Genomic DNA, 16699 nt, shown 5'->3' on the forward strand with positions numbered 1-16699 from the left:
CAGTGATGTCATTGTTGAGTTTTGAGTTCTCAGAAGACAACGGTATAGACCCACCAGAGCCGGCATCACTGCTTAATAGAATAGAGCTGGGGCTGTCATTAGCCTTGGCATCACTATTGCTACTAAACTGTATCGTATCTGAACCAGATGGTTGACCGACTGAGTTTAAAGCGATGGCATCATTCCTGTCGGTTGTCTCCTGTAGGAAAATCTCTGCCGTACAAACGGCAAGAAGTCCGAAGGCTACGTATAACCTCATGATTGATAATGTCTGTTTTTAAAAATTCACTTCAATTTATACCTCGCCACTATCTATTAATCTATTAAATCGACAGTTTTGTACATAAACACCATATGTCCTTTTCTTTTAATTACCTCATTAGCAAAGAAAATTACGTGGTTTTTTTCGAGATCGACATTCGCAACCGAACGTTTTATTTTCCTTCTTTTCAATTTCAGAACTAATTGAGAAATACAAAATGGAACAAAACAGCTTTTGTTGAATAAGGTATTTTGTAAATTATTTTTGTGGGTTTTGTAGGTCAGGGATCTTTAGTTTAAAGTCCGTAACTCAGTATCATCCAAAATCTTCGTCATTGAAAACACGAATTTTTTTGCAATTTAAATCAGCATTGGTGTTGCGATCTTACCTTGAAAAGATGGGCTTCTGATATCCAATATTTAGGACAAAATAAACATTTTACCATTGGTACACGAATCGTGTACCATAATGCGTTTCAGCGCCATTTGTAACAAGGTGCTGAAAGAATGGGGCTAGAAATATTCCACAAGTCATGTCAAACGGTGATATCATGTTCTTATTTGGAGAGCATGCGCAATAAATAATATCGGTCTTGACTGGAATAACCAGACGCTAGAAACTGACTTGCGGTTGAGACTTCTGGCGTATTTCGCCGAACATAACTGATGACAATTCACAGTAAAACGGACACGATTGAATGTAAAACAGTTTATATAAATTCATATTACATTATTATATGTGTTTCGACCCATTTGTGCCAAATATTCTAGGTCCAAAATATTAGCGATTTAGCTCCTTTAAGTTATTTTGTTGATTTCAAAATATATTTCAACACAAACTATTCTCCTCGCTAAATGGAGTATTCCGAGAAAGAACATGAAACGTATTTGTTTTAGGTTTAGGCTCTTTAATGACTGACAACATGATATCAATAACTGTATCTACTTGAATAGTTTTTATAAAGGATGAGACACATAAGTAGCATGGTTTCAATTGTCCGCTTGTACGTGACAGGGTCCCCCCCCCCCCGTGGTAAAGACCCCTACGCGCAATCAAATTATTGAAATAGAATTGAACCTTGTTAGTCCCGAAATGACCTAGTTTGTGTCGAGTGGAAGTTACTCTCCCTCTATCTGCAGAATGATCAGAGACATCATATTTTCAATATCTTACTTCATTTAAACAATTAAAGATTTACGCAAAATATGTACATCAAATAAATTCGGTATAAATGAAATGGCTTCTCGTCAATCCTCTTGTTCGTTGGGAGCGTGCGAACATGTGAAAATAAAATTGCCTGTAACCTTTTAACAATTAGAAGAATGATATTATCTGTGGCATTGACAACTCTTATTGTCCCGCCAGCTTACGGTATAAATAAAATGAAATACTGAATAACAACATATCACAAAACATCAAGTAATTTTTTTATTGTCAGTTACCTATGAGGAGCTGTCGTAGAGACTGTCTGCAAATTGTAACCGAGAGTGGTGTGGATTAGTTGTCTATTCAGCCCATATTTACTGAACAGAACACAAAAACAGTTGGGCTTGATTACCTATTCAGTAGATGATCCGAGAGCTTATTAAAGTACATGGTGGGCTTTATTGTGACAATTGCCAAAATGATCGAATTGACCTCTCCTTACATTGTAAAAGTGACGGAATATCGCACAAAATTGTACTTCGCCGTAACGCAATTCTGTGTCTTTTGCACCATCGTAACAGGATAGTCAACATAATTGACCTGTGTGTCACTGCAAAACGATATAAATGAAACTGGTTTTAAATGATCGCGTTCTTATAACCAACTGCATAGGATAACTCGGGAGCTTTTACATTTCTGAAAAATGCAGAAAGTTCGCGTTTTTGCTTCTGACCCAGTCATTGGGAAAATCCTCTGTGTTATACTCCTTTGTTCCTTCCATCGATTCGCCTTTGGATACAATTTGAGTAAGTAAAACAAACTTTCGTTAACTTTTTAGCCTATTTGAATTTGAATTAGTTACTTTATTTAAATAGATTTGGCGAATCGTTGTACTCCCTGGTGCAAACAATGAAAAGCATCACCTAATCTTAACTTATTAACACCTCTGAATATAAATTAGTTGATTTATTTAACAATAACAACATGGTTTAAGTCATTTTCGCACATTTTCCAAGGGCGAACAGTGGAATTAACAGATCTTCACTGAATTTTATTGTTTATTTTATCGCAAGACCGTGGCTTCTTTTCTGTTACGTTTCAGATCTCCAACATAATAAAAGGGACATTTAAAATTTCACACTCCTTTTAATATAAAACCTCTTGTCTTTTAAATGGAATTAGGAATATAAAATATATACTTTTTATAATTTTCTTTCTTGCTTTGGTTGTTTTCTTTATTTACTTAATATTGTGGATGCTTGCAAACCAAATAAACATTGAATGCGTTCTACATCGGTCTAAAATAAATGAAATGAAATGAGGTTAACGTCTAACATTTCTGTGCCGATTGTGCTAACGAAGTCGTGCCGTCTAAAATTTGAAAAAAAGCAATTCTAATATTGTATGGCTTTTAGTGATCCATTATTTTGAAATAAATATGACAAAAAGGTAACACTCTGTGATTAAAATTTCAGACAATAGCCAATAGTTCTTCCTTAATCCCCCAAAATAATACCCATTTTAATAGGTACTACCTTTGAATATTCCGTTGAAATGAATTGCTTCAGGCAAGATCGATCATGCTAGATGTTGATCCAGTAGTGTAGATTAGCTTTTCTTACTACGATTTGATTTAAAATCAAATTAGAGGTTCGATTATATTTACTGTGATTTTATTTAATATTAGTCTTACAAATCAGAGTTTAGCGAGTCTTGGGCTCTAAATTAGAGATTAGATTATATTTTTAACCATTAGTGTTTATATTATATTTTCTTACCGAGTCTTACAAATCAGAGTTGAGATTAAATTTTCTTACCGAGTCTTATAAATAAAGAGTGATTAATTAGAATTAGATTATATTTTTCTTACTGAATCTTATAAATAATTAGGGTTTACATCATTTTTTCCTTTACCGAGTTTTATAAATTAGAGATTAGATTATATTTTCTTACTGAGTCTTGTAAATAAGTTGGATTTAGATTATGTTATTATGTTATGAATTAGAGATTAAATTATATTTTCTTATTGAGTCTTGTAGATAATTAGGGTTTAGATTATTTTATTCCTTTGCCGAGTCTTATGAATTAGAGATTAAATTATATTTTCTTACTGAGTCTTGAAGATAATTAGGGTTTAGATTATTTTATTCCTTTACCGAGTCTTATGAATTAGAGATTAAATTATATTTTCTTACCGAGTCTTGTAAATAAGTAGGATTTAGGGGGTTTTGTTTATTCCTTTACCGAGTTTTATGAATTAGAGATTAAATTATATTTTCTAATTGAGTCTTGTAGATGATTAGGGTTTAGATTATTTTGTTTTTCCGAGTCTTATAAATTAGAGATTAGTTTATACTCTTCTTACTAAATCTTATAAATAATCAGGGTTTAGATTATATTTTCTTTTACCGAGTCTTATAAATTAAAGATTAGATTACACTTTTCTTACTGGGGCTTACACATTTGAGACTAGATCATATTTTTCTTACAATAATTAAACATTTTATTAAAAATAAACGTTTCTACAATATTAAAATGTATTTGTACCAAAATTTCTTGCCACACTTTAACATTTCACAAACGTTGGTAACCTTGTCAAGTAGAACAGAAATTTACCAGCTATGTAAAATGTCCCGAATTAGAAATTGAAGCAGGTGTTCAAGACAGAGTAAGAATACACTGAGTCGTGCACCACATATGCCACGATGACTTATTATAGTCGATGTTACTGCAGTGTAGATTTATAAAAGCATTTGATGCGTGTCTTGTTTTTATAAAATCGTTACATTTATGTTATAGATTATTGTTTTAGATTCACACGAAACTGGCAGTAGTCACCGCAACATGATAAAGACGTGTCTGGACGATTTCAAGTATGGAGTATTATATGAAAGCTAATTAACAGTAGGATTGTTCTTATATGGGGTGTACGAAACATAAAGTGTTCAGAAAAATCTGATGTAGACTTAAGAACGCGTGAAAAGCGAGATCACGCAGCAGAGGGAATTAAGGCTGCAGTGTGGTGGGATTTGGGCCAAGGTTGGGGTAGTACCAGGAAACATACACTGGGAACGAGAGTTCCCATGAGAATTTTCGTTAATTTTATATAAGTTAGGACGCTCACTTCAAATTGTGAGGTTCAATCTACCTAGTGCCTAGATTTCAGCCTCTCTGATAAAATCAGCACTTTCAATATATTAGGCTCGCTGCCGTGTAGTCAACTCCTTGTAGGAGTTGGGTAAAGTGTCGAGCTTATTAGGTATAGGAGACCAAACAGCTATTTATTCGGTGTTCTTAGTTAGGAATATCTATTATTCTGCTATCAACAATAACACGTGTGAATAGTATTACACAGACTACATGTGTGAGTTATGTAACATGCCTCACTCTGCCTCATTGAAGGCAATTCTTCGGAGTCCACCAAGCTTTTCTTGAAATGTTCTACGCCGATTGGGCTAATGAAAATGGGCATACAGTGTGCTATGTATGAGCGAAATTTTGTCCAAACAGCGGCACTACGACCTACTCTTATATCGAATTCCAACTGTAAGGGTTTTTTTTACGAGCACGCCAATATTTACACGAGACTTCGATTTTTCGAACTATCGAACGACTAGACGTTGTCCTTTACCAGGTCCTCCACCACTGACACGTGGGGACCACGCCGGAAACTCGATCACGTGATCTCCAGGTTATCAAGCTAACGTCTAATTCACTGCACCACGGTGGCTCCTTAGATGACGAAGTTATCCATGTATTATAGAATCAACTGTTTATTTTAAAATACGAAAGCACAGATTTCTTTAGGTTTGTATTATTTGAAAAGTAAATGGGCATTTTATATAGTTTGTGTCGAATATGTTAATTTAATCTCAAGAAAAGTTAGACACATTCCAGACTTCAAATTGTCGTGTTGACAATGTTAATGTATATAAATTGGACATTTCCGCGTAAGCCGATTACTCATACTATGACCAGTAGCTACCAAACGTGACTCGACTAGTTCAAGGACAAAATAACCTACACAGGCTCCTTCAAACAATTAATTGTTTGTTTACATTATATGACTTATATTGCAACCAGGATCTGAAGCAGGTAGTACAATGATATAAGCACTATTTTACCTACATCACACCCAGGTGCGAAATTGTTAAAAAATAAAATTTGAAACTTTTGAGTGTATCTTTTTTTTTCAATAATTTGCTTGGGTGCAGAGTTTTTCATCAGAGGGATGAAATCAAGAACCTACAGAAATGTCATTGGAACAGACGATCCTACTACTCATTTTCATCATTTCCGTGGGATCAATACCACAACATTTGAAACGATAACAGACATGATGGACTAAGGTGCGGCGTTAGACAACTGGACTACCCAAAATTTGAAATTAATGTATATACAGATTAACTTCATAGTATATTTCAGTTGACAGATTCGGCGTACAATATTTTATGGAAGACGTGACATTGAGATTTTCACATTGTGAGATCAGAGGCGCCATACAGCGGAATGACGAATGCCAATTTCAGTGTGCATATAGTACATGGAGCATATCGCCTTGGTAACATTTTGCAGAAATAGTTTCATTAGTTTGTAGGTTTAAGCGAACCATTTACACCCGAATTATAAACATATACAAAACATATATATTAGAAAATATAAATGTGAAAAAAGATCCTTTGATAAACCGAATACATCTAACCAGATTTTTTTTAGGACTGTCTTCGTGTCAAACAATAGCAACTGCATATATGTGCACCTCACACACTGACCCCCAAGTCCAACCGCTTAGAAATATATAAATATACATGCACAGACGGTTTGAAATGCAAACAAAGCTGCAATTTCTTTACCCCTGAGAAATCTCCACCGCCTATGAAACCTGGGTGTTAACTAGTAATACGATGTTTAGCTGATGTGTACCTTATTGTTCGCCAGTATTATATACCAATAATTCGTATTGAAAACTTATTTCAATTTCTGTTACAATAACACACAATGTTTGTATTTAAAACATCTGTACGTGTAAAGTGGTGTTTTAATTTAGTTGCATCAATTAACGAAAATGGTTACATGATGTTTTCACCACTTGAAAGGCTTAGATCGAAATTACCGCCTTTCATCTTAACACTTTGGATCGTTTTAAGAGATAATTTGCTTTTCTTACGAAATGGGAGTGGTTGCTTTGGGTGATTCACCCTTGCACTGCCTTGCTTTAGGTCCGTTTCCGTCTACAAAAACCCCTTCTGATTATATCATTTCTTATGGATGAATATATTTTGTAGGTAAATACCAGGAAAACGTCAAGCACTTTAGTGTCCAAATGAAAGCAGAAAGATGTCATCAGACTTTTGTCTATGCTAGAATAAATTAAATATTCTCTGATATCATCAAGGCTAGTGGGGGTATCTTGTATTTACCCAACCACAGTTCAGACAAAACCGCCTTTGTTGCATTATTTACTTGAGGCTGTAAATTAGTCTGATGACAATCCCGATCTAAATCTTCTCTGAATTTTAACAAACCTCTTTTCATCGTCATGAAATTTGTATTCAATTTTTAATCCATTTCAAGTGGATTCAAGTTTTGTTTTTACGGATGTTTTCAATTTGTCAATTTAAAACCGCACTTCAAGAAATTCAAGCCTACAAATACTATGATAGATCCATATACAATCGTAGTTGTCAAATAGTTTTGGAACCGTCACTACCTGTCTTAGAACCAAAAACTTAAAAGTTATCAACATGTTGATGGATATAGGAATTTTATTAGTAACCCTGTTGGGAGTTGTCAATGGTGCTGGAGATAGTTCGTTATATCGAGGTTAGTTTTAAAAGAGATTCGATTCTCACATTCCCAAATTGTTTTCATTGCTCAAAGCCAATAGATACTGGGTACCTAGCATAGACCTTTAAACCTGGGTCTTTTGCAAAAATGTTTTAATTATTGATTTCTGTACAGGCAGCGATATTAATAATTTTAAATTAAAGATGTCGTTAATATATCCAGTTGGTTTGGACTAAACCGTTGGTCTAAATCAAATGTTTATTGACGATTAGGCAATAGTGTTTAGAAGATGGTGGGAAACACAATTAACTTTTATTTTCCGTTAGCTACTTTTTCTATACATATCTAACAGAACACCATTTACTAGCTTACTAAAGCGTAATGATATACTCGTATTTGAGTACTGATACTGATAAATGCCCACACGACAGGCAAATTTAAGTAAACATCGATTGTTACAACTGAATACGTTGCTTACGCACGAGACAATACGTGTTCCAATCTGAGATGATTTTATTTATTTTATAGATATTAATCACACGTTCATAGGTAGTAATATACCTCAATCGTGAACTAAAAGTGTTTATATTTCAGGGCAGAGTTTTTGCACTTTAACTGTTAAATTATTAACTACTGAGACATGGTTATTCACCAGCAATCGGCATTCACAAATACAGTATGGCCGTCGCCTCCAGATTATTCTGATATATTAGTTTGTGATATTTCCCAGGACTTTTTATCGGTGGGCAATCCTAGTTAAATCTCGGGCATATCTGGTTTTATTACCGGCCAGCATGCTGGCTAATGGAAATGAACCGAAATTATAGGGTTTAACGTCCTATTTTCGTTCTGTATCGAGTGGGCTAATGAAGACGGTATATCTGGTGGGGGAGAGGTTATTTCCCGCATTAAGATTTACAACTGGATAAATGTCACATGATGAAGCCCTTTCTGAGACTAATCGCTCTGCGGGGTGAAATTATTTGTTTATTTTCTTTACTAGTTTGCTTGAATATAAATTAAGATATCAACCATCTAATTGTGAAAAGCGAGATCTATTCTTACGTACATGATGGAGATATATGCTTTATGGTTGTACTAATATTGTATATAGAATGGTCCTTTTGGTTCGATATGTTTTGGTAAATCACTGCTTATATGATTTTGTAGCTATATAAAGTACTGAGAACAGGGAAGTAAGTTTGAAATGGAAAGCTTCACACTACTTTATTCCTATTTAGGAATTTGTCTCGATTAACCCTAAGTTCCCACATGTATTAAGTACAGTATTTATGTTAGTTCGATGACTTGAATCTTTTATTAATGTTTCAATTATTTTCCAAATTCTCAGGGATGGTGCTGGATATCGTGGTAATGCGTCATAATAATATCTGCAAGTAGTCTTTCCTGTCACAATGATAAAGGTTTCACATACATCGGTTACTTTTGTATTCAGTTCGATTCTCAGCCAGATAATTCCCACATATCGTTTTGATTTATCAACTAACAAATACATTAGAATATATTAGTGTACAGCAACAAAAACATAGATGAAGGGTTATTTTTATTTCAATTTAAAGGAGAGAGAAATGGTGTTTAACGTCCACTCGACACAAACTAGGTCATTTCGGGACTAACATATGGTTTAATATTTTATTTCAATAATTCGTTCGCGCGTAGGGGTCTTTAGCAGTGGGAGGAAACCGGAGAAAACCCACGAGGTTGGACAGGCGACCTACTCCTTGTCACGTACAACCGGGGATTCGAAACCACGCCAGTTGACTCAATGACAGGTCTTATGATACAGCGCGCACGTGCTAACCATTCGGCCATCCAACCCCCCTCAATTTAAAGGAGGAAATTTAATCCGTTCTGATTTTATGACCATCTACACTACATATAGATTTTACTACTGCTTTATTTATTAGGCACCTGTTTTATTTGGAGCCTGAGTTGATTCACTGAAAATGGCTAAAACTACTCCTTTCGAAATGCATTTTAACAGTTATACTTCACAAACACTGTGGACGAAAATGTTACCCTCAGCAGCTAATATTTACCTGGTTGAAAAACATCATTTATTGCTACCAATTTCAGATGTGACTTGTGTTATTCCAGTTTAGTTACTAAGTTCCATTGGAACAATTTCAGGGTTTTGAGAGTCCTAAGCATTTTGGTTATGGCCATTAGTAAAGAATGATTGTTTAAAGTCATTTTTCGTTAATTTTATCTTTACCATTGCCGAGAAAACTGATTTTGTTCTACTTTTGTTTTACAGGGTGTGATTATAACAGGTGTAAATATTACGCACAGCTGGCACAACAGCCTAGTTCATTATTACAACAAGCTGGATATCGCTTATATCAACAATGTTACTGTTCATCTTATGGTAAGTCATTCCATATAGTTACTAATGATAACTGATAATATTATAGAAAATTGCTATAAAAAGTAACTGATAGTATTACGGAAAATCATTCTAAAGCAGTAAGTCACTCCATATTATTACAGTAAGTCATTCCAGACAGTAAGTTATTCCAGATAGTAACTGATAATATTACAGTAAGTCATTCTAGATAGTACCTGATAATATTAAAGTAAGTTATTGTAAATAGTAACTGATAATATTAAAGTAAGTCATTCCATGTAGTTACAGATAATATTTCAGTTAGACATTGTAGATAGTAACTGATAATATTACATTACGTAATTCCATGTTGTTACGGATAAAGTTACAGTAAGGCATTGCATGTAGTAACTGATAATATTAAAGTAAGTCATTCCATGTAGTTACAGATAATATTTCAGTTAGACATTGTAGATAGTAACTGATAATATTACAGTACGTAATTCAATGCAGTTAATGATAATATTACAGTAAGACATTTCAGACGGTAACTGGCAAAATTACAACATTTCGTATTTGATGTTGTTCGTCATACAAATTACTACATTATTGTGTTTTAGAATAAATTCCACCGAATTAGCGCCCTGTCATTACATAACGCTATGTTTAGTTACATCCCATTACCTGGACCAGTTACCTCGTGGGTTTTCTCCGGGTCCTCCGGTTTCCTCCCACAGCTAAAAACCCCTATGCGCAAGCGAATTATTGAAATAAAGTTAAACCATATGTTAGTCCCGAAATGACCTAGTTTGTGTCGAGTGGACGTTAAACCCCATTTCTCTCTCTCTCTCTCTCTCTCTCTCTCTCTCTCTCTCTCACACCTAGACCAGTTGGAGATTAACTTATTTAACAATAGCGACAAAATATCAATTCTACTGGACCTGTTACTTCTAGACAGTGTTAAGTGTCCAATTGTGTATAATCCATTGATGTTCTGTGTGGTGTTTACATTTCACAGTTGACCTTTATGTCAGACCGTGTAAACTTTATGATGACTTATTGGCTAGAGGCAAATTGTTGACATCCACATTATTGAGACAAGCAGGACTGGATTAACACTTAAGCAAAATAAGCACGTGCTTAGGGCATCATGGGTGGGGGGGGGGGGTACCAACTGCCTTGTTAGATGAAAAGTTTAAAATATGTAATTTAAAAATTAATTAGAACTTTTATGAACTTTTCATTGTTTTTCTCCTTCATACTTTTACCTGCTTTATCTCAATTAATGGTGACGTGTATAATACAGATTTACTTAATGGTTTATTATTGTTAATATTTGGAATAACATATAGGCCTATATGGGGGCGCCAAAATCTGTTAATTGCGTAGGGCCTCTATTAGTCTTAAACTTGACCCTGGAGACAAGTCTATGTACTTCTTAGAACTGCTTTCTTAAAGGCAATACAGTGGTGATATTCAAAGGAAATATTAAGTCTTAAATCCCAGAGCTAAATGTATGTGAGCCATCAATTCGATGATTCAACGTTTGTTTTGTTACTATACCATTTATATTGCTTGTGTCGGCTGCGTTCAATATGGGCCCTTTATATACAACAAGGGGCCTATACAACATAATCCGGCACTGAGGGTAATTTAAATATGTTAAGACCCATTTCAGATACCCCATTTCAACTACATTTGTATTGAAATATGATTGTATATTAGTTTGATTCAAGGAATAACATGTACATTTGTCTATTATTTAGGTGTGTTTCTGTATAACAATCCTCAAACTCAAGCAACCAAGGCACCTATTTATAAACCAACAATCCCAGTGTCAACCTCACGTATGTATTTCATTTTTAAATCTGTGTCTGTTTATAATCCAATAATTCCAGTTCCAATATCATATACGTATTTTGTCGTTATAAATCTGTTTATTTAGTTTCCAATATGAGACGTGATTAACATATTGTGAAAATGGAGCAGAAACTGAGTAAAGTGAATTTTTAAAGGGAACACCTCGTCCGATGTTTGGGGCATGGACGATAAAAACTATGCAATGTCGCAGTAAAAACAAACAAATAAACACCAAAGAAAAAATCTGTAGAAGAAAACAAACAAATAAATCTGGCCGAAACGTCCTCTTTCTAAAAAATACAGTGGCCGAAAAGTTTTAATCCGAAATGTTCACTGGCCGAAACGTCCTGCATTCAAGACTCCTAGCTGCAATGGATTTATTGAAATGAAAATATGTCATACGTGAGATGCGAAACGGCATTGTCATTGTTGAGTGGGCATTCAATCCCCATGTTTATATTTCTACCCGCTAAAAATATGAGCAGCTTAGTGGTCATTGGGGTGGGGGGGCGTGCGAAACGGCAATGTTAGTGTTGAATGGACATTCAATCCCCAAGTTTATACTACTCCCCGCTAATTGTGTGAGCAGCTTCGTGGTCATTAGGGGGTTGGGTAGTCTAATGGTTAACGTGTATGCGTTAGATCACAAGGTCAGTGATTCCCTGATTGTACGTGACACGGAGTAGGGTTGGCTGTCCACCCTACTGGGTTTTCTCTAAGTCCTCCGGTTTCCTTCGACTACTAAAAGCCCCTAATTGAACCATATTATATATGTTAGTTTGTGTCAAGAGGACTTTAAACTCTATTTCTCTCTCTCCATCTGTTGTTGTCATTAATCTGGGATATCAGGAATGTTTAAGCTAATCCAGAAATACACTATTTTTATTTTATTTTCTAGAATGTGGAATAAGCTCAGTCACTGGATCAGCCACCACTTATTTGAACAACCAAAGAGGGAGAGTAGTCGGAGGCGTCAACACCAAGCAATGCGAATTTCCCTGGACTGTTCTGGTAAATGCTGGTGGAGCACAGTGTGGTGGAACTATTGTAGATAGCATGCATATTGTAACAGCTGCTCATTGTATGAGGTAACTTAGATCATCTGTGCTAAAATAGTTTTAAACAATATTTGATTTTCAAAACTAGATACAGTTTGCAATTCAGATAGATAGATGGTCATTTTTGTTTTGCATCCTTTAGACCCTTAGAGGCTTTCATCATCAGAGGAGTTCTACCAGGACGGCGCCTTCCCCGACTAGTCTTCTACGAATTCTAACTGCCACGAGTTTTGTTATGTGCACGTCGATCGGAACGATCAGGCACTTTTACTTGTCAGTCCCCATTACAACAGGGCTTGACAACCTGCTAGGGTTCTTCTCGGTCCACGCCGTAATTCGAACACGGTACAGTCTGGTCTGATGGAGAGGTCAATGTCCTACCGATGATTACCTTAGTCCCGCGACTGTTTCCATGTTGCAATATATTTATATTAACATTATAGGAGTGGAAATTACGTCAAACAAGCGTCAAGTGTCCGAGTTGGTGCTGGTTCTTCAAATAAAAACAGTTTAACATATTACACCGTTCGAACAGTCACTGTTCACCCAAACTACAATCCATCATCATTTAGTAAGTATGAATATTATATCAGATAATGACCATATCCCTTGTCGTTAGGCTTGCGATATAGTGTGTGTGAGAGAGAGAGAGAGGGGGGGGGGTCACTTGCGCGTAGGGGTCTTTAAGCAGTGGGGGGGGGAACTAGTGTGAATGGCATACAGAACTATTATGCAACCTGAGCAAGTTAAGTGAATAAAGCACACTTGAGGCTTGGGCGGCTTACACGGGTACATTGCCAAAAGGTTGCAGATAGATTACAATTGTATTAGACCCTTTAATATGTCCATGCATTTACCGCATCTTTGGCGGAATAGATTCAGGTTGGGTATGTTATTATATTTCAGCGAACTTCTAAACTTTTCCATATTCAACATATTTAATTACAAAAATTACAAAATTGTCTTTACATTTTACAGACTACGATGTTGCTGTTTTAACTCTTCAATACCCTCTACCAACCAATAACCAATGTATAAAACCAATATGTCTGCCTTCAGCCCAATTAAACATAAAAACTGGAACGAAATGTACTGTGGCTGGATGGGGACTTACCAAAGGTAAATTAAGTTGGCTATATGCAATAATCCACAAGTTTTCCTGCTGCAAACGTTGAATACATCTTACTAAAGGTACTGCGTTTGCCCTGATAAGGCAACTCGGCTTTGGGATATAGAACACAGCAGTGGATCATGTTTGAACGGTTGTTAGCAACATGTTGCTGTTGGATGTTATTAAACGCGACACATGTATTATGTTCATTAGGAATAATTCAGGGAAATTCCAGGCTAAAACCGAAAGATCAGATTAGTTTATAGAAAGTTTATTTACAATTCAGCATAATTTGATTCACTCTTCTAAAACATGAAATAGACGAAAATGGGTCAAAAAGCATATATTAATAATAAGGACACAAGGACCGCACTACACGCAGACAAAATCTAATAGACAACCCTCCGAAATTGACACTCAGTCTACATAAACATGGCAAGTAATGAACAAGAAATGTGCATATCAAATCATGCGAATGTATTCGGGGGGACCAATCTGATTAAAACACAGATCCTATTTCGTTTCGTTTTTCATTGTTCAATATTTCGTTTTATTTGACCTTACTACACTAGTATGTGGAAGAGTTGTTATATAACCTGCGTTCTGGATGATGTGAGGGATCAGCCAATGAAACGGTCTGTTACGGCGAGTTTTTGGCGGAAATGTGGGTAACACACTAGAAACATCAACGCTGATTGGTTAATCAAGTGTATGACGTCATAGGGTCAAAAGCCGCTCGTATGAGCGCTGATGCGACATTCCACTACAACAAGATGCCATCGAAAGTATAAAAAAAGACGAAACGAAATATAGATCTGTATTTTAATCAGATTGGGGGGGGGGGGGGGCAGCCGTAAACGTCCACTGCAGTGTAGAGTACCGGACCTGTAATAACCAGTGGTCTTGACTGTGGTCGCCAGCTTAAGTTCATGGATAGCTTAATATCTGTATGACATAAATACAAATATCCTCTTTAAACCTTGAACAATGTTTTCCTTTTAGAATATTCTGGATATGCACCTGTAAATCTACAAAAAGCAACTATGCCAATACTAAGTATGGATACCTGTAAACAATCGTATGGTTATAATACTATCACTGATGTTAAGATATGTGCTGGATATCTAAATGGTGGAATAGATGCATGCCAGGTAATGCGAGACAGAGAGAGAGAAATGGGGTTTAACGTCCACTCGACACAAACTAGGTCATTTCGGGACTAACATATGGTTTAATTTGATTGCAATAATTCGCTTGCGCGTAGGAGTCTTTAGCAGTGGGAGGAAACCGGGGGACCCGGAGAAAACCCACGAGGTTGGACAGGCGACCCTACTCCTTGTCACGTACAACCGGGGATTCGAAACTACGCCAGTCGACTCAATGACAGACTTTATGATACAGCGCGCGCACGCTAATTATTCAGCCATCCAACCCCCCTCCCCCCGCTAGGTCATGCAGTTGTTATGTCTGAATACACTTCAAGGGGATGAAATGAAATGACATGGGGGTTTAACGTCCTGTTCACTGCTTCATACAGGCTAATGAGAAGACCGGCTCTTCCAGTAAACCCTCAACCACATATAAACAGTTACTTTTACTGTTATGCTGTATTTGTAGAGGTCTGGGGTTTTGCACATATATCCTTCCAAGTCCTACATTAGCTATCATCTGACAAGTGGGAGTTGGAATTGAATAATTCGATGGGTTCTTATGCTATCAACAGGGTTCTATGTAAAGAACCCCTGTGATGAAAATAGTCACAATTGCATGCCCGTAAAAAGCCATATGATTGTCGGATGACAACTGTAACATCTTGTAACTCCTGGGCGTAGTTATACCACTGTCTACCGTTTACATACATTAATCTTTATATTTGACTTTTTAGGGTGATTCTGGTGGACCACTCATGTGTGCTGAAGGCAACAACTGGGTTTTAACTGGAATAGTTTCTTTTGGAAACGGTTGTGCCAGAGCAAACTACCCAGGCGTCTACTCATACGTACCAAACTTAAAAACCTGGATCGAATCAATTACAAAAGCATATGGAAAATAAAGTTAAAGATTAATTTGGGGGAGCACGCTGTATGCTTAAAAGAGCTACATTGAAACATTGTTCTGTTTTCGTTAAAGTTGTAAGATCGCTTCAAGAAGCGACGAATGAAGTATTAGTTTTGGAAAGCGTTGTAATTGAACAAAATTCCAATATATCTCTTTTTCAAGATAGTCTTTCAAAATATAATTAACCCTTGTCGGTGCACGTGGGGTCTCCGTGGACCCCATGCACATGTTGTATAGTGTTTTGTAATAACTTCTGGACATTGCTTTCTGAAATTTATTAAATCTTTTCCATATGTCACTAAAATGTTTTTGGATAATAATTTAGCAGTTTTCCAGACATCAAATATGAATGCAAATAAAAACCGAACCGCTGCCTTTTAATTTAAATATACTTGACGTAAAACTTTGAATTATAACTGGGGTCCATATGAACCCCATGATACTTGCTATGTGATTCTCACAACGTGCACCCACAAGGGTTAAACACAAAAAGGGGTAATGTTTTGTATTATTTGGTGTTAATGTCTGTCCTTTTGTAATAAACTTGATGCAAATAAAATTTGTTTTCGTTAAATTATGGCATATCCTTTTGCCATGGCGAATCCTTTCACCACATGTCTAGATCAAATCCCGTGTATACATCTTTTAAGAGATCTAGCTTGTTGGTCTCCAAATGGCACAGCTAAAGTGTTTAGGGTGGTCATTAAAATCTAAATCAAATGGGTTTTAACGGATTAAATTCTTTCCGGTTTAAAGGAGACAAGAACGCACGTCCAGGATCGTGACTATGCAGCCTACTCTAATGTCGATAGCCACGTGTCCACGGATTTTTAACGTGATTCTAGTGGTATACACATCATCTCGGACAAGGGGAAACCAGGCAGGAAAATCTCGATGAACTTTCTCCAACATCCCTGCGATCCACCCCTTGACCTCTTGGTTGGTGAACCAGTGCTCACAGGCACTATGAGGCAAACATTACCTGGACAGATGCGCTACGGCCTAATCTTATTTTGAATGCCAACCGACAATTGTTCTTTTACGTGAACACCAATGTGTGCACGGGGCCT

General features: G+C 36.2%; 1 protein-coding gene across 1 annotated transcript; it reads left to right on the forward strand.

Moving 5' to 3' along the window:
* The first annotated feature begins 7107 nt into the window (after positions 1 to 7107).
* On the forward strand, positions 7108 to 16119 carry LOC126816414 (uncharacterized). The gene is made up of 8 exons (XM_050542954.2): positions 7108 to 7231; positions 9474 to 9584; positions 11309 to 11389; positions 12301 to 12490; positions 12904 to 13031; positions 13439 to 13579; positions 14574 to 14722; positions 15457 to 16119. Exons 1-8 carry the CDS (start codon positions 7153 to 7155, stop codon positions 15622 to 15624), a joined length of 1047 nt encoding a protein of 348 aa, XP_050398911.1. The 5' UTR covers positions 7108 to 7152; the 3' UTR covers positions 15625 to 16119.
* Positions 16120 to 16699: the final 580 nt, after the last annotated feature.

Source organism: Patella vulgata, chromosome 3 (genome assembly GCF_932274485.2).
Source record: "Patella vulgata chromosome 3, xgPatVulg1.2, whole genome shotgun sequence".
NCBI lineage: Eukaryota > Metazoa > Mollusca > Gastropoda > Patellidae > Patella > Patella vulgata.

Coding starts and splice junctions, on each gene's coding strand:
- LOC126816414 (XM_050542954.2), top strand. CDS start 7,153: ATGTTGATGGATATAGGAATTTTATTAGTAACCCTGTTGGGAGTTGTC. Junction 12,491..12,903: donor ACAGCTGCTCATTGTATGAG/GTAACTTAGATC, acceptor TTAACATTATAG/GAGTGGAAATTACGTCAAAC. Junction 13,580..14,573: donor TGGATGGGGACTTACCAAAG/GTAAATTAAGTT, acceptor TTTTCCTTTTAG/AATATTCTGGATATGCACCT.